The 16,713-nt window shown below is 43.3% G+C and overlaps 1 protein-coding gene across 2 annotated transcripts; it reads left to right on the top strand.

Moving 5' to 3' along the window:
• The first annotated feature begins 795 nt into the window (after positions 1-795).
• Positions 796-16,172, top strand: ZDHHC12 (zDHHC palmitoyltransferase 12). 2 transcript variants are annotated; one of them, XM_006119036.5, is made up of 5 exons: positions 796-1,008; positions 5,058-5,194; positions 9,176-9,262; positions 10,987-11,153; positions 13,570-16,172. In XM_006119036.5, the coding sequence occupies exons 1-5, from the start codon at positions 909-911 to the stop codon at positions 13,877-13,879; spliced, it is 801 nt and encodes a 266-aa protein (XP_006119098.3). In that variant the 5' UTR covers positions 796-908; the 3' UTR covers positions 13,880-16,172. The 2 variants fall into 2 exon arrangements, with proteins under 2 accessions (XP_006119098.3, XP_006119097.1); XM_006119035.4 differs by lacking the exon at positions 796-1,008 and adding an exon at positions 1,047-1,195.
• The last annotated feature ends 541 nt before the right edge of the window (positions 16,173-16,713 follow it).

Below are 16,713 nucleotides of genomic sequence, written 5' to 3'. Positions count from 1 at the left end.
TCAAACCCTTTATTCTTATTACATATAAGAAAAGGCACAACCAGTCATGGTATACGCGAGGGGTAGGCCAGTATGGTAAATAGCCAGCATGGCCCCATGGCGGGGGGAGGTTGGGGGAGAGGGACGTGTCTTAGCACACGGCTCCTGTCAAGCACCATTCTGTCATCTCCTATTGTCCGGGAATAGGAACTGTGGGAAATTGGAGCTGAAGGGTGGTGCTGGCAGAAAGGGGCAGTACACAGATCCACGTGTCCCTTGCTCCCCACCCCCAGGGATCACAGGGCCATGCTGGCCCCTTCGAGGAGCAGCATAGGACCAGGGCAGGCAGCTCTGCTGTGCTGCCAACCAGGAGCCACCCGTGGTAAGCGCCACATGGCAACTCCCAACGCCCAGCCCTGACCCCTTCTCAGAGCCAACAGGATTCAAAAGGGCTCCTGAGCCTGGGGCCCTTTAACTCTCCACCCGAGTCCCAGGCGGGGCTGAGGACTGGCAGCCCCAACCTCCCCCGCTCTGGGACCAGCCCCCCGCCCTGGCACCGGCCCACGAAGGTGAAGGGCTGGGACATGCACTGAGGCAAGGCCCATCCCGCCAGAGCGAGGCGCTGGACCGAGTCACTGGAGCCAGGCTCTGGCGCTGCCCGCTACCGCCGCCTAGTGCAGCGGAAGCGAGGGGCGGGGCTCCGCACTAACGGCTGCCAGAAGCGCGCGAGGCGGGGCCCGGCCTAGCGCGAGTGACGGAGCCAACCGGCCACCAGCAGCTCGTGAGCTTGGCCAGGGAGCGCGGTCTCCCTCCCTCCCCCCCGCTCCTCTGCCATGGCAACCGGCCGGCCAATCCTCGCCCGGAGGCGCGGCTGAGCCGGGGCCGCCCTTCCGGTTGTGGAGTAGGGGGCGCTGCCCCGCGCCGGGACGATGCTGCAGGCGGCTCCGTGGGGCCGCAGCTCCCTGGTGCGGGCGGCGCACGCGGGGCTCAGCTGCGGCGTCACCCTCGCGCTCTTTCTGCACCGCACAGGTGAGAGCCGGGCCCCTGGGCTCCCCGCCGCCCTGCCACTGGTCCGTGGCCAGCTACCTCAGGGGCGTTCGCTACATGGCAGCCCGCAGGCTGCTCCTCTTACAGCCCCGCGGCCTGGCGGCACGTCAGCATCGCAGCTTTCGCTTAAAAAAAGAAGCGTCAATAGGCGGAGGCTCAGACCCCGGAAGTAAGAGATTAACAACAAAATCGATGGGGCCAGAGTCGCGACTTTTGAGCACTCGAGGTTGGGTGGCAGTGCTCCGTTATTATCGGCCAGGAACAGTTACCTGTAATTGGGGAGGTGGGAGAGGAGGAGACTGCTGTATCCCCACCCCATGCAGCTAGATCCCTGTCCTACCTGAATAGAGGGGAAACCTCACTGTCATCGCTTGGAGAGCGGAGGAGAGGGGTGAAAGGTATTTGACACAGAAGAAGCTCTGGTGCCTACTTCCAGAAGTTTAGCATCTCAACTAGTCACCCTGGATAATGGAAAAACTATAAACCAAATGATGCCGTGATGGCCACTTCTGAAATGCAGCTATCATAATATTCCTAAAATAGTTAGTTAGAGCACACTAAAAAACTCTAATAATGGGGGATTTTAATTATCCCCATATTGACTGGGTACATGTCACCTCAGGAAGAGAAGCAGAGAGAAAATTTCTCAATGGCTTAAATGACTGCTTCTTGGAGCAGCTGGTACAGGAACCCACAAGGGGAGAGGCAATTCTCGATTTAGTCCTGAGTGGAGCGCAGGATCAGGTCCCAGACCAGGAGATAACCATTACAGGACCGCTTGGGAATAGTGGCCATAATATAATAATATTTAACATTCCTGTGGTGGGAAGACGACTTCAGTAGTCCAGCACTCTGGCATTTAATTTCAAAAAAGGGAATTACACAAAAATGAGGAGGTTAGTTAAATAGAAATTAAAAGGCACAGTGACTAGAGCCAAATCCATGCAAGCTGCATGGAAACTTTTTAAAGACACCATAATAGAGGCCCAACTTAAATGTATACCCCAAATTAAAAAACATAGTAAGAGACCTAAAAAAGAGTCATCGTGGCTTAACCACCATGTAAAAGAAGCAATGAGGGACAAAAAGGCATCTTTCAAGAAGTGGAAGTCCAGTCCTAGTGAGATAAATAGAAAGAAACATAAACACTGTCAAATCAAGTGTAAAAATGTAGTAAGAAAAGCAAAAAAAGATTTTGAGGAACAGTTAGCCAAAAACTCAAAAAGAAATAGCAAAATGTTTTTTAAGTACGTTAGAAGCAGGAAGCCTGCTAAAAAACCAGTGGGTCCCCTAGACGATCGAGCTATAAAAGGAGCAATCAAGGACAATAAAGCCATTGCGGAGAAACTAAATGATGTCTTTGCTTCAGTCTTCACGGCTGAGGATGTTAGTGAGATTCCTAAATCTGTACTGTCCTTTGTGGGTGATGAATATGAGGAGCTGTCCCGGATTGAAGTGTTATTAGAGGAGATTTTGGAACAAACAGAAAAACTTAACGTTAACAAATCACTGGGACCGGATGGCATTCATCCAAGGGTTCTAAAAGAACTCAAATGGGAAATTGCTGAAGTATTTATTATCTGTGGTTTGTAACCTATCCTTTAAATCGGCTTCCGTGCCTAATGACCAGCTAACGTGACACCTATATTTAAAAAGGGCTCTAGAGGCGATCCTGGCAATTACAGACCGGTAAGTGTAACTTCAGTACCAGGCAAATTAGTCGAAACAGTAGTAAAGAATAAAATTGTCAGGCACGTAGAAGAACATAATTTGTTGGACAAAAGTCAACATGGTTTCTGTAAAGGGAAATTATGTCTTACTAATCTATTAGAGTTCTTTGAAGGGGTTAACAAACATGCAGACAAGGGGGATCCAGTAGATACAGTATACTTAGATTTTCAGAAAGCCTTTGACAAGGTCCCTCACCAAAGGCTCTTGTGTAAATTACATTGTCATGGGATAAGAGGGAAGGTCCTTTCGTGGATTGAGAACTGGTTAAAAGACAGGAAACAAAGGGTAGGAATAAATGGTAAATTTTCAGAATGGAGAGGGGTAACTAGTGGTGTCCCCCAAGGGTCAGTCTTGGGACCAATCCTTTTCAACTTATTCATAAATGATCTGGAGAAAGGGGTAAGCAGTGAGGTGGTAAAGTTTGCGGATGATACTAAACTGTTTAAGATAGTCAAGACAGAAGCAGACTGTGAAGAACTTCAAAAAGATCTCACCAAACTGAGTGATTGGGCAAGAAAATGGCAAATTAAATTTAATGTGGATAAGTGTAAAGTAACGCACGTTGGAAAAAATAACCCCAACTATACGTACAGTATGATGGGGGCTAATCTGGCTATGACAAATCAGGAAAGAGATCTTGGAGTTATCGTAGATAGTTCTCTGAAAACTTCCACACTGTGTGCAGTGGCGGTCAAAAAGGCAAATAGGATGTTAGGAATTATTAAGAAAGGGATAGAAAATAAGACACGGAATATCTTACTGCCCCTGTATAAAACTAGTCAAGATGTGGGCGTACCATACTGTGTACAGATGTGGTTTCCTCACCTCAAAAAAGATATTTTGGCCTTGGAAAGGGTTCAGAAAAGGGCAACTAAAATGATTAGGGGTTTGGAAAGGGTCTCATATGAAGAAAGGCTAAAGCGACTGGGACTTTTCAGTTTAGAAAAGAGGAGACTGAGGGGGGATATGATAGAGGTATATAAAATCCTGAGTGGTTTGGAGAGGGTGAATAAAGAAAAGTTATGTATTCGTTCTCATAATAGAAGAACTAGAGGACACCAAATGAAATTAATGGGGAGCAGGTTTAAAACTAATAAAAGAAAGTTCTTCACACAGCGTGTAGTCAACCTGTGGAACTCCTTGCCAGAGGAGGCTGTGAAGGCCATGACTATAACAGTTTAAAGAGAAGCTAGATAATTTCATGGAGGTTAGGTCCATAAAGGCTATTAGCCAGGGGATAGAAATGGTGTCCCTGGCCTCTGATTGTCAGAGGCTGGAGATGGATGGCATGAGACAAATTGCTTGATCATTGTCTTCGGTCCACCACCTCTGGGGTAGCTGGTGCTGGCCACTGTCGGCAGACAGGCTACTGGGCTAGCTGGACCTTTGGTCTGACCCAATATGGCCATTTTTATGTTCTACTGCAGAGCAGCTGTAGAAGGTGAAGAGAGACTGAAGTTCTGGGAAGGACTTTCAAATTAGAGGGGGGAAATTGTTTGCCCCTCTGAAACTCTTAGGTATATTGTAAGGGCTCTTTGTAAATAGCTTCCTTCACAGAGGGGACTGCCAGACTGTCTCAGAGGTCCAAAGAGGCTCGGGCCACTTGCTGCTTTTGAGGCCCTATACATAATACAAAAAAAAAAAAAAAAAATGACAACACATGAAAACAAAAAAGGAACCAAAAATTAGATCTAATTTGAATATTTTATATTTAACAAATGATTTTCTAGCCTTTTGCAGCTCTAAGCTGAAAGTGTGTGTCACATTTTGCTCATATAGGGATGCATACAGGGCCGGATTAAGGGGCAGGGGCTAGCCGGGCAGCTGCCCGGGGCACCAACTTGGGGGGGGGCCGCCTGACTGAAGTGGTAAGAGGCGCCGCATGCCCGGGGATGGGGCCACGCATGTGCCGTGCGCCCAGGGCCGTGGTGCCCCTTACCACTTCAGTCAGGCGCCTCCCATAGGATGGTGCCTGGGGGGCGGGGACACGCATGCGCCTCGTGCCCTCTGCCCGGGGCGCAAGAATGGCTCAGGCCAGCAATAAAAAGAAGTTGTGAAACTGATGCCAAATGCCAAAAAATTAACAAGAGTCTAAATTTGATGCCCAGGCCAAATGGCCTTTTTCTCTTTGGGATCGGCTGCTGTGATGTGTCCTGACTTCCTGAGCCATTGAGGCATACTTCCCACAGTTCTGATGAAATTCAGTCCCACTTTGAATCCCATAGCTAAAGTCAAGGAGAATGATTTGTTGCCCTAAACATTTCACATGGACTCACTCCCTCTATAATGCCTCTTTTCAGATCTGCAAAAGCAGGAAGAGCATGGAGAGTTGCTGCAGCCACTGATATTTATCTTACTGGTTCTGTGCTCTGTCTTGCTGTACTTTGCAGTGTCTTTCATGGATCCAGGTTTTGTTGAGTCTGATGAGGAAGAGAAGGTAAATCATTCTGTTAGCATGAATCATAGTTGACAGGAAGTGGGAACCAATCTTCCTGGTTATAAAACCTATAGATTTTTTTCTTTCCAACTTGCTAGATAGGGGTGGCCAACCCATTTAAATGAAGAGAGACGAAACAGAGGTGGAAAAAATGCAAAGAGCTACACCAGAATTGTTGAGCAAAAAAAAAAAAAAAAAAAAAGAAAAGCAAGAGCTCCCCACCAGCCAGAGTTGTTGAGAAAAAAAAAAAAAGGCTACTGTCCCTTTAAAGACCATGGGTCAGGCTTCCATTGGCCACTGCCATCTTGCCGCACCAGACAGCTCCCCTGCACCCAGTGAGCACTGGGGGCTGTTTGTAGGGGCGCATGGGGTGGCTTTGCAATCCGCACTTTCAGATGTGAAGAGCTGCGGGTTGGCCACCCCTGTGCTAGATAATCACAAATTTTTGTAGGTGCATTTATCATACTGTTCCCCCTTCTGAATTTCCCTTCACACTCACAAGCTTTTCCGCTTTGTCTTACTGAGCTGATGCATTCACTTGGCTCAGTGGGCTACAGTGCTCTGTAGAATACGAATGTTAAGGACTAGTCAACTATCTGATATGCAAATGCTTATTGAATGATAATGATAATGCTTATCTACAGGATAGTTAACTAGTCGCTTCTCCCCCCCCCCCTTGTTGTCTCTATTAGATAGAGGCAGCAAGGGGGGGGGGGGGAGAGGGAGTTACTTCAAAGCGGCAGAGCTGCACAGAGCCCACAGCAGTGACGTTTCAAAGAGGCAGCATCGCCTGGAGAGGACAACGCCGTCTGATCGACTAATCGAATAGTCAATGTAAAATGCATCGACTATTCAATTAGTGAATTAGATGATACTTAACATCCTTACTATAGAACAGATACCTACTTATGTTCACTCACTGCTGCCAATTGCATGCATATAGAAAACCAGGAGAGAGGTGTAAGCTGGAAGAAAACTGTATTTATAGCTGTATTTACTTTAACAAAGTAATCTGTTAATGTATCCCTCTTGAAAGATATATTTGTGCAAAAATTAGAAGAAATTCTCTCTAAGTAGTATACATTTATCCTTTATTAACATTCTTGGGCACCTTTTCTTGCTTTGTATAAACAATTTAATATCTATTATCACTTTAATCCTTTCCAAAATTTAACTGAATTTTGTCTGTGTTTATGAACTAGCACTAATTCTACAGCAAATGCATATCCCTTGTATTTCGAGGCAGATAGAGCAGTCTTATTGCTATTTATGTCCTATGATGAGTCCTGTGTGGCTCCGTGCCAAAGTTTTCATCCTGTCTCCACACATTGGGTGATTGTCAGTTGCTAAAATAGTGCCAATCTCTGAACAGTTTTGTGTGTGTGTATATGTACATTGTATTAAGTTGGATCTCATGAGATTCTCTACATTGCTGAGGTTGTCATGCCATGTTGGGTTTTTATCCTTTACTTCTCAAGGAATAGTTCTCTATTTTTAATGTTCCTAAACCACAAGGGTACATCTACACAGCAACATTGTTTTGAAATAACTAGCGTTATTTCGAAATAACTTAGTCCACGTCTACACAGCAGGCAGTTATTTCGAAATAATGTCAAAATACTGTCAAGCTGGAGGATTTCTTACTCCCGACTCCTGTAACCCTCATTGTACAAGGAGTAAGGGAAGTCAGTGGAAGAGTGCTCTATTTCTAAATAAGAGCTGTGTAGATGCTCCCAATTTTGAAATAAGCTATTTTGAAATAAGCTATGCAGTCGACATAGTTCAATTTGTGTAGCTTATTTCGAGTTAAGCCCTGCTGTGTAGATGTACCCTAAAAGAGCTAGGACTGGTAATGACTATAATGCTGTAAAAAAAGAGATAGCTAACTAATGGTGGCTGAAACAAAAGACAGAACTATGTAGCACTTTAAAGACTAAGAAGATGGTTTATTAGGTGATGAGCTTTCGTGGGCCAGACCCACTTCCTCAGATCAATTTGTGGAAGAAAATTGGCACAACCATATATACCAAAGTGATACAATCAAAAAAATGAACACATATGAAATTAACAAATCAAATTTTAGAACAGAGTGGGGGTGAGGGGGGAAGGTTAGTGTCTGTGAGGTAATGACATTAGGGGTGATAACTGGGAAGCTATCTTTGTAACGGGTGAGATAATTAGAATCTTTGTTGAGACTTCAGGATCTCTACCAAGCATTTATAAACCTCAATTACCCACCCGGAGAAATAATAAAACAAATTGAAAGAGCCAGACGAATACCCAGAAACCATCTACTTCAAGACAGACCCAAGAAAACCAACAATAGAACACCACTTGTCATCACCTATAGCCCCCAACTTAAACCCGTCCAACGCATTATCAATAAACTACAACTTATATTGGAACAGGATACTACCCTCCGAGAAGCTCTGGGAGACAGACCCATAGTCTCCTATAGACAACCACCTAACCTCAGGATGATTCTTACCTACAACTACAGGACATACCACACTAATACCAACCCTGGAACTTTCCCTTGCAACAAACCCTGGTGCCAGCTTTGACCACATATTTACTCTGCTGACACCATTATTGGACCTAACCAACTGAGTTATAAGATCAAGAATACATATTCCTGTTCATCCAGAAATATAATTTATGCCATCATGTGCCTAAAGTGTCCGTCTGCTATGTACATTGGACAAACTTCTCAGAGACTTCGCCAAAGAATCAATGCACGCAAAACAGACATAAGACTCTCTCACAGAGAGAAAGCTGTTGCCTGCCATTTTAGCCAGACTGACCATTCCCTCAATGACCTTAAAACATGCATATTGCTTCAAAGATATTTTAATTCCAGACTTCAAAGAGAAGCTTCAGAATTGTCATTCATGCTTATATTTGACACTTTATGTATGGGTCTCAACAAAGATTGTCATTACCTCACAGAAACTTCCCCTATTATCACCCCTAATGTCATTACCTCACAGTCACTAACCTTCCCACCTCACCCCCACTCTGTTCTAAAATTTGATTTGTCAATTTCATATGTGTTATTTTTTTTGATTGTATCACTTTGGTATATATGGTTGTGCCAATTTTCTTCTACAATTTGATCTGAGGAAGTGGGTCTGGCCCACGAAAGCTCATCACTTAATAAACCATCTTGTTAGTCTTTAAAATGCTACATAGTTCTGTCTTTTGTTTCCGCTAGACCAGACTAACACGGCTGCATCTCTATCACTAATGGTTGCTGAGACACTTTATATCCCTCTCTCCAAAGTCTGAAATACAAACTAACTTTTCTACTCATCCTTAGGCTATGTCTACAGTAGGGATGTTAAAAAGCATTTATCTTGGTAAATGTATACCCACTGAAATTTTCAGCAGGTACATATTTACGTGAACTGCCCCCCTGTGCTACTGTCTCCATATCAGAGGCAGCAGAGAGAGGGGGCAGGAGCTGGTTCCCCAAGAGTACCGGCTCCCACTTGCCCTCCTACAGTGCTGCCTCTGATACAGAGGCAGAAGTGTGGAGGGAGAGTAGGCAGCTCACTGGGAGCCAGTGTCCACAGGGGCATGCTTAAAAGCCAGCTCCCTGTGAGCACCAGCTCCTACCTGCACTCCTCCCCCATGCTGCTGTCTCTGATACAGAGGCTGCAGCATGGGGGCAGGGGTTGCGTGTAACCATGAAGGTTAACCAATTATCCCAGGCTCACATACATGTACTTGCACTAGCTCTTATCAAGTTAGTGCAAAATATAAATATTAGCCATGCCAAATACCAGTTTCAGGTGGGTTTTTATTCAGGCCTGCTAATCTGTGCCTTTGCTGCTGCTTGTGTTACATGGCTGCACTACTATTTACACTCATGCTGGCTTGATGAAAGCTAGCATATGTATGTATGTGCAAACTGGGAATCACGCCCTTAGCTTACTGTATCGACAGTCCTAACTCCCCTCTTTTATCACCTTTTTGTAGGTAGGGGTGAATGAAGAACAAAGCGTAATGATGCCTCAACTTCCAAGCAATGTTCGGTTGCGGCGCTGTGGATATTGCATGCTGAAGGTAGGTATGTGTGTGCAACAGTTGGTCAAGGGCAGTGATGGGAACCTAGCCTAGTGAGTGCACCATATTAGTGACCCTCCTTCATTTCAGTGGGCCACAAGATTATCAAAACTCAGTCTTCTGAGAGTAGGTAGTTTTGCTAATTGCACTTTCGTACGTAGAATTTGCACAGTGTACCAACTAAAGTGTAGCAGAGCTTTGATTGGCTGTAGGAGTGCATGGCTCTCACAACTGATATTCTGTGCAAGAAGCGCACACCTCTCGTTACATGCCCTTGCTTTGTGGGTGTGTCATTTAGTAATTCCAGTAGGAAATAAACTACATGGATGGAAACCAGCAGAATCTGGCAGCCCTGAGCATGGACAATGGTAAACAAAATGCCTCATTGGCCACACACAGAATCCCGATGGGCCACAGGTTGCCCACCACTGATCGAGGGATTGGAATGACTGCTTAGTGAGCTGATATTCATGTGGCTACCTTATATTCTGTTATTGTCCAGCATGCTGAACAGATAGAAGGCATCACCCATTTCATGTAAACTTACATTCTCATCATCTTGATGTAAAAAGCAAAAGCAGGAGCAGACAGAACTAGAAACTTTGATTCGGGTACACTCCTGACATGAAAGGTGATTCAGGCAGAGAGTGTAATTAAACATTTTAAAATGGGAAACTTAATTTTTAAGATTAAGAAAATTAATCCTTGGAAGTTCACAGAAACAAAGTGCTGCTCTCTCCACACTGGGGAAAACCCTGCTTCCTAGTTGCCATGTCAACTAAGGCCTTCTCTCATCTTCAGAGACATCATTTGAAAATATGCTAGTAAAGTCAAAAGGTGAAGTTCATCTGGGGGAACATGTAAAGTGTGAGCAGATTGCTATGAGCTTATTTAGATGCATAGGAGCAAAGAAAAGTCAGTTTTAACCATTAAAAACATAGTCTGCTCTTTTTTCTACTTCTTGCAATTAGATTAGTTCTTGAAAAGGGTGAGCATTCATCCCAGAAATGCCTGTTTACAGTCACAGTCCTTGTCAGTTTCATGCAGGTTTGTTCCTGCTTCTGTAAATACCTGAAGACTGACTGGAAGAAGAAGCTATCAGCCAGTTTGTTGCTGAAATAGATAAGAGACTAGAGCATATGTGTACTTGAAGGTTATACCCTTAGCTGGCATGTCACCTGTTGAGATGATCCCTTCTCTAACTATACTGCCCCATTAGCCCTTGAACCCACCTTTCTCCACATATCGGCGGAGGAATAGATATTTCTGTCCTACCCTTTCATCCATGTGTCCAGGAAGATTAAAAAAAAAAAAGCATTTCCTTGTACACACTCAAAACATTCTCTTGAGTGGCACTAGTTTTTCACCATCAGACTCTGATAATCTTTTTCTTAAATATCCACATTGAGCTTTTGTTTCAGCTGATTCCTTCCCTTATGTGTTTGCAGCTTTATTCTGTAGCTAGTTAAGGGAACTTTTATAGCAAATATTGGCCATGGGTCATTTTACCACTGTCTTTCTGTTCCCCATCTGTAAAAGAGGGGTGATAATCTCCTTTGTAAGGCATTATGCAAGTATTACTAAAATAACTGCTTTTTAAGGGAGAGCGGGGGGAACTGTTTCACTTTGCAGAAGAAGTGACCTGGGATGACTACCCATCTATTTTCTATGAAACAAGGCGTTGGATATGGGTAGACTATTCTTAGTATCTGCTTATTTCACAGCAACCAATGAGAGCCAAGCACTGCCAGCTGTGTCGGCACTGTGTACGTCGCTATGACCATCACTGCCCCATGATTGAGAACTGCATAGGAGAGAGGAATCATCCATTCTTTATAGCCTACCTGGCTGTGCAGCTTGTGGTTCTCTTGTGGGCCTTTCACATTGCATGGTAAGCACTTTAAATGGCAGCCTCTGCCAGGGACAGTTTACCATTGGGGTCTTGAGAGTTTTGATGAGATGGACATTCCAAACGCCTACTGACTGGTTTGGGTAGAGCAAGATAGCAATGGCATTCACATGACATGGTCTCTCCTTGCCTGCATGCTATAACCAGCTTTCCTGATTGCACCTCTCTGATTATTGCCACGGAGGAGTAACATAGCCACTTAATAGGGTGCTCCTTAAAACAGTGGCTCTCCATGTTTCCAGACTATTGTACTCCTTTCAGGAGTCTGATTTGCCTTACATACCCTCAGGTTTCACCTCATTTTAAAACTACTTGCTCACAAAATCAGACATAAAAATGTGTCACAACACACTATTACTGAAAAATTGCTTCCTTTCTCATTTTTACTATATTATTGGAATAAAAATATATACTTTTGTATAGTATACAGAGCAGTAAAACAAGTCATCTGTATGAAATTTATATGGCACTAGTGCTTTTTATGTAGCCTCTTGTAAAACTAGACAATATCGAGGTAAGTTGATGTACCCCTTAGAAGACCTCTGTGTAACCACTGTCTTAAAACACTTAAAGCTTGAGTCCATTCAGGAAGTGGGAACATATGGGCAAGGAAATTGTAGAATGGGGGATTATTTGAAGAACCGGAAATGTGAATTGACTTAATTAAATTGCCCCAAATGATGTTACCTGAGTTAGAGCATGTAAAACCAGATATATAGGACAGACACTCCCCTGATAAATAAGAGGAAAATAGTCTTGCTTGCAATACAACCTTGACTTTTCCGGAGGTTACAGAAACATCAAAACTTCTGGACAAAAAGAAGCAGGCTTTGGCATCTGGAAACAGATATATTGCATTTAAAGTCAGCTGCCATTCTCTGTACTTTGTGTCAGCACTAGGGGACTTTCAACAGAGATATACTGTTGATAGAACTCAGGTGATTAGTTATGCAGTTTGTTATTTTGGGTTGTAAAGGTCCAGAGGGCACAAAATAAATGAATAAAGTAATTTTGCTTTGTTGGTGACTGTTTAACTTTCCTTAATTAATTACTGTGCAATCTATATTGATAAATGGGCAGTAGGTGAAACTCCCTATAAACTATTTTGTTAGTGTCTCCTGGAATTGTACTCTAAGAGCTCTTTTCCTGCCTTGTCAGTTTACTCTCAGGACAACTTAATTTTAATAGAGGTTTTAGATAAAATCATAGAATACTAGAACTGGAGGGGACTTTGAGAGGTCATCGTGTCCAGTCCCCTGCCCTCATGGCAGAACCAAGTACCGTCTAGGCCATCCCTGATAGATGTCTGTCTAACCTGCTATTTAATATCTCCAGAGATGGAGATTCCACAACCTCCCTAGGCAATTTATTCCATTGTTTAACCACACCCTAACAGCTAGGAAGTTGTCCAAGACCTTTTTCCAGTCTGTTTCATTGTATTCAGAATTTAGCTTTATTTTGAGTCTTGGTGCAGCAGCTCCTGCCAAAGTTTATGCAATGGTTTGAAGCTATAAAACACTGCAAAAGCTATAAAACACAGCAGAAATTATCAGTTGAGAGCAGTGTTCCCTCTAAGCTGCATGGCAGCACAGCTGCTCAAGTGATTAATCAGCCCTGGCCAGTAGGTCTGCTCTGTGCATAGAGCCCTAAGCCTCTGACTGGGTGGGGCTGATGATCACCTGTGAATCATAGAGCTGAAAGAGACCAAAGGGGGTCAACAAGTCCAGCCCCCAGCCCAAGGCAGGACCAATCCCAACTAAATCAACCCAGCCAGGGCTTTGTCAAGCCGAGACTTAAAAACCTTTAGGGATGGAGATTCCATCGCTTCCCTAGATAACCCATTCCAGTGCTTCACCACCCTCCTAGTGAAATAGTTTTTCAACTATTTGAATAACCTAGACCTCTCCCACTGTAACTTGAGACCATTGCTCCTTGTTCTGCCACCTGTCACTACTGTGAACAGCCTTTCTCCATCCTCTTTGGAACCTCCCTTCAGGAAGTTGAAGGCAGCTATCAAATCCCCCCTCACTCTTCGCTTCTGCAGAATAAACAAACCCAAATCCCTCAGTCTCTCCTCATAGGTCATGTGCTCCAGCCCCCTAATCATTTTGGTGACCCTCCGCTGGACCCTCTCCAATGTATCCACATCCTTTGTATAGTGGGGGACCCAGAACTAGACACAATACTGCAGATGTAGCCTCACCAGAGCAGAATAAAGGGGAATAATCACTTCTCTGGATTTGCTGGCAATGCTCCTCCTAAATGCTGTCTCACAGCTTAGAGGGAACACTGGTTGAGAGTGCAGTATTTACGAGTCAAGCTGAATATTTGTATAATATATCTTCTGTTTTGTATCTAACCCTGTTTGACTTAGCCATGTTTCTCTTTTAATTGAAAGGTCAGGCCTTTATTTTGAACAGTCTTGGGAGTGGCTGAAGCACAACATCTTTCTTCTCTTGTCCTTCCTCTTGATAGTCATATTCACCATTGTAGTGATGCTGCTGCTGGTTTCACATTTGTACCTAGTGTCATGTAACACAACCACCTGGGAATTCATGTCACGCCATCGCATCTCCTATCTCCGACACAGTGAATCAGAGAACCCCTTTGATCAAGGTGTCATTCTCAACCTCTGGAGATTCTTCTGTGCCTGCCACCTGATTACATGGGAGAAAATATACTTTCAGGAGGACAGTGGCCCTGTTTAATTACAGAATGTAAATTCATCCAGGATTTAATTATGTAATCCAAGTTTGATTACAGAAAGGAAAATGACAATTACAAGATGCGCAGATATGCATGTCCTCTTACTGCATTAATCATTCAGGTTTTAACTGACAGAAGATATGTGAAAATAGGTGGCAAAGAGGCTGCATCTCAGGGTACATATGTACGAAGGGCTTTAAGAACGGAATTTAATAGCAGGGACAACCTCAGTGAGATGTTAGAGAAAACACTTGTGTGGTAACCCATTTCCAGCTGCTTCAGTGGGAATTCAGTTCATAATGAACCATGCAACAATTTGTACAATGGTCCCATCCACAGGAGCAAGTCTGTTTACAAGAAGATTAACCATGGAGCCACCCTGCCACTCATTCTTCATATCCAGATAAAAATAACTTTTATTAAAAGGGACTCCTTGGTTCTGGGTAGCACCGACGGGGTGAATGTGAGTGGATGCGTACACTGCTCCTTTACCTCTTTTTGCAGCCATCAAACCTATTGAGACAAATGCAGAGACAGCCTGAATAGCTGCTTCCACTTATTTCACTAAGGTTTGAGCTTTACTACCGATTGTCTGCCTAAGAAACAGATGTTACACACCAAATTCAAGTTTTGAATTTGTTAAACTTATGCTTTACGGTTATGTGGCTACTTAGGTACAAGTGAACAAAACACCACAATTGACAAACATAATGCAGACCATAGATTCAGTCATTTGATATAGAAATTCACAAGTTTTCAGTGAATGTAGATTTCTCAGATTTTAACTGTTTTTGTCAACAGACAAAAAAAATTGTCAACTGCATTATTTGTACACACCACTTATTCAGAGCTCTCACCTCTAGCTTGTTTGAGAAAAGCCTCCCTCAAAATATTGTTCCAATTATATAAAACAGTAAATGGATGAGTGGCAGTGAAGAGAAGATATTTATGAATGCCCTGAGGTGGTTTTTAACTTGTAACAGTAGGCTGGAGACAGAATTCTTATTTCCTTGCCTAGCCGGAGCAACTTTACTAATATTACTGCTAAATCCATGTCTTTATGCTGTTTTCTCTATACTATATTTAATACTCTTAGGCAATGTCTACACTGGCAGGTTCTTCCACAAGAACATCTTGCGCAAGAGTTCCTGCACAAGAACACGCCATGTGCTTTTGCGCAAGAGCATCCATGTGGATGCTCTTTGCGCAAGAAAGTTCTGATGGCCATTTTAGCCATAGGGCTTCCTTGCGCAAGAAACCCCTGCCCCACAGCCACATTTGCGCAATAGGGCTTACACTTTTTAGAAGAGAGCATAGCTGTTGCGCAAAAAGCCCTCTCTTCCCATGCTTTACTTGCGCAAGAGCGGGCGGGCTGTGTGGACGCTCTATGGGATCTTGCGCAAAAACCTGCTAGTGTGGACACAGCCTTAGTTTTTTAATTTATTTACTTTGTAATCAAGAGGCTAGTCTTTTTTTTTATTTGTAAAGCATTAAAACATGTGCAGGTACTGTATTAAGGATACCCAAAAGATTACTATTTAACAAATATCCATTTTAATCTAAAATAACAATTTCTTGAGCTTTAAGCAGCATGAACAGTGAAATGAACCTGTAATTAGTTTAAATTACAAATTACCAGATGCCATTGCAAAGATAGTTCTCAGCCTCAAAAAAGGAAAGCCTTTCTGCACTGAATTTTAGTCCTGAAAATATTTCTAATTATAAGGTTTTGTAAAAATTCTCTTATGCTTATTTGGTGCCTTAGTATCTTTCATGACTCAGGGGTTAGCACTTGACACAAATGGATGGTTGTCACATTGTCAGATTGCACTCAGCTTCCAAGATAGATAGGCACTCCTAGAATACTGTTTTACTTTGAAAAGGCAGCTCAGAGCCAGGAGGGTTTATGTATGTCTGATACCAGAAAATCATTGCAGATCCCTTAGGACTAGGACTGTGTCTTGTACAGAGCAGAACACTATCATCCCAGTGGAATATCAATATCAAGATAGGATCTTTCTGGATTGTACGTTACCATTAGGAAATGATTATGGAATTAGAATTTTGTTAAGAATGTTGTTCTGCCAGACTAGAGTTCACTTCACATTTAACTGTGTTGGGGTCAGTTATCACATGGAAAAAAAATAACTATCAGCCTAAATACTGAACTGAATACGCTCAAGTTAGATGTTTGATGGGGTGGTAAATTTTTTAAAAATGCCTGGGTTGCTTATTTAAACAGTTTAAATGCTATTAATTGTTGTTTTTGACACAATCATTAAAAGATTAAATCTAGTTTTTGCTGTTCTCTGTACATTTTTCAGCTTTAACGCTCAAGAGCAGAGTCATCTGGTTCTCTTGCAGAAGCACTATGCTGCACATTTTAATCCATTTCGAATGGCATAGTCCCATGATTTTTTACTCTCTTGACATTTTAAAGTTTCTACAAACACATGTGGGAACAAATGGGAGCAGACTAATGCAGACATGTACCTTGACAATCTTACAGCCAGTTTAGGAGGAGATAATTGGTAGTGTGTGTCAATTTCCCTTTACAAGAGATACAGCAGTAGTTATACCTAATGGCTGTGTCTACATTGGCATCCCTTTCCGGAAAAGGGATGCTAATGAGACACTTCGGAATTGCAAATCCGCGGGGGATTTAAATATCCCCCACGGCATTTGCATGGCTGCCGCTTTTTTCCGGCTCGGGGTTTTTGCCGGAGAAAAGCGCCAGTGTAGACACGATTTTCCGGAAAATAAGCCCTTTTCCGGGAGATCCCTTATTCCTTCTTGAAAGTAGGAATAAGGGATCTCCCGGAAAAGGACTTATTTT

The sequence above is a fragment of the Pelodiscus sinensis genome, chromosome 23, assembly GCF_052426305.1.
Source record: "Pelodiscus sinensis isolate ZL-2025 chromosome 23, ASM5242630v1, whole genome shotgun sequence".
NCBI lineage: Eukaryota > Metazoa > Chordata > Testudines > Trionychidae > Pelodiscus > Pelodiscus sinensis.
This window is presented reverse-complemented; position numbering and strand designations above follow the sequence as displayed.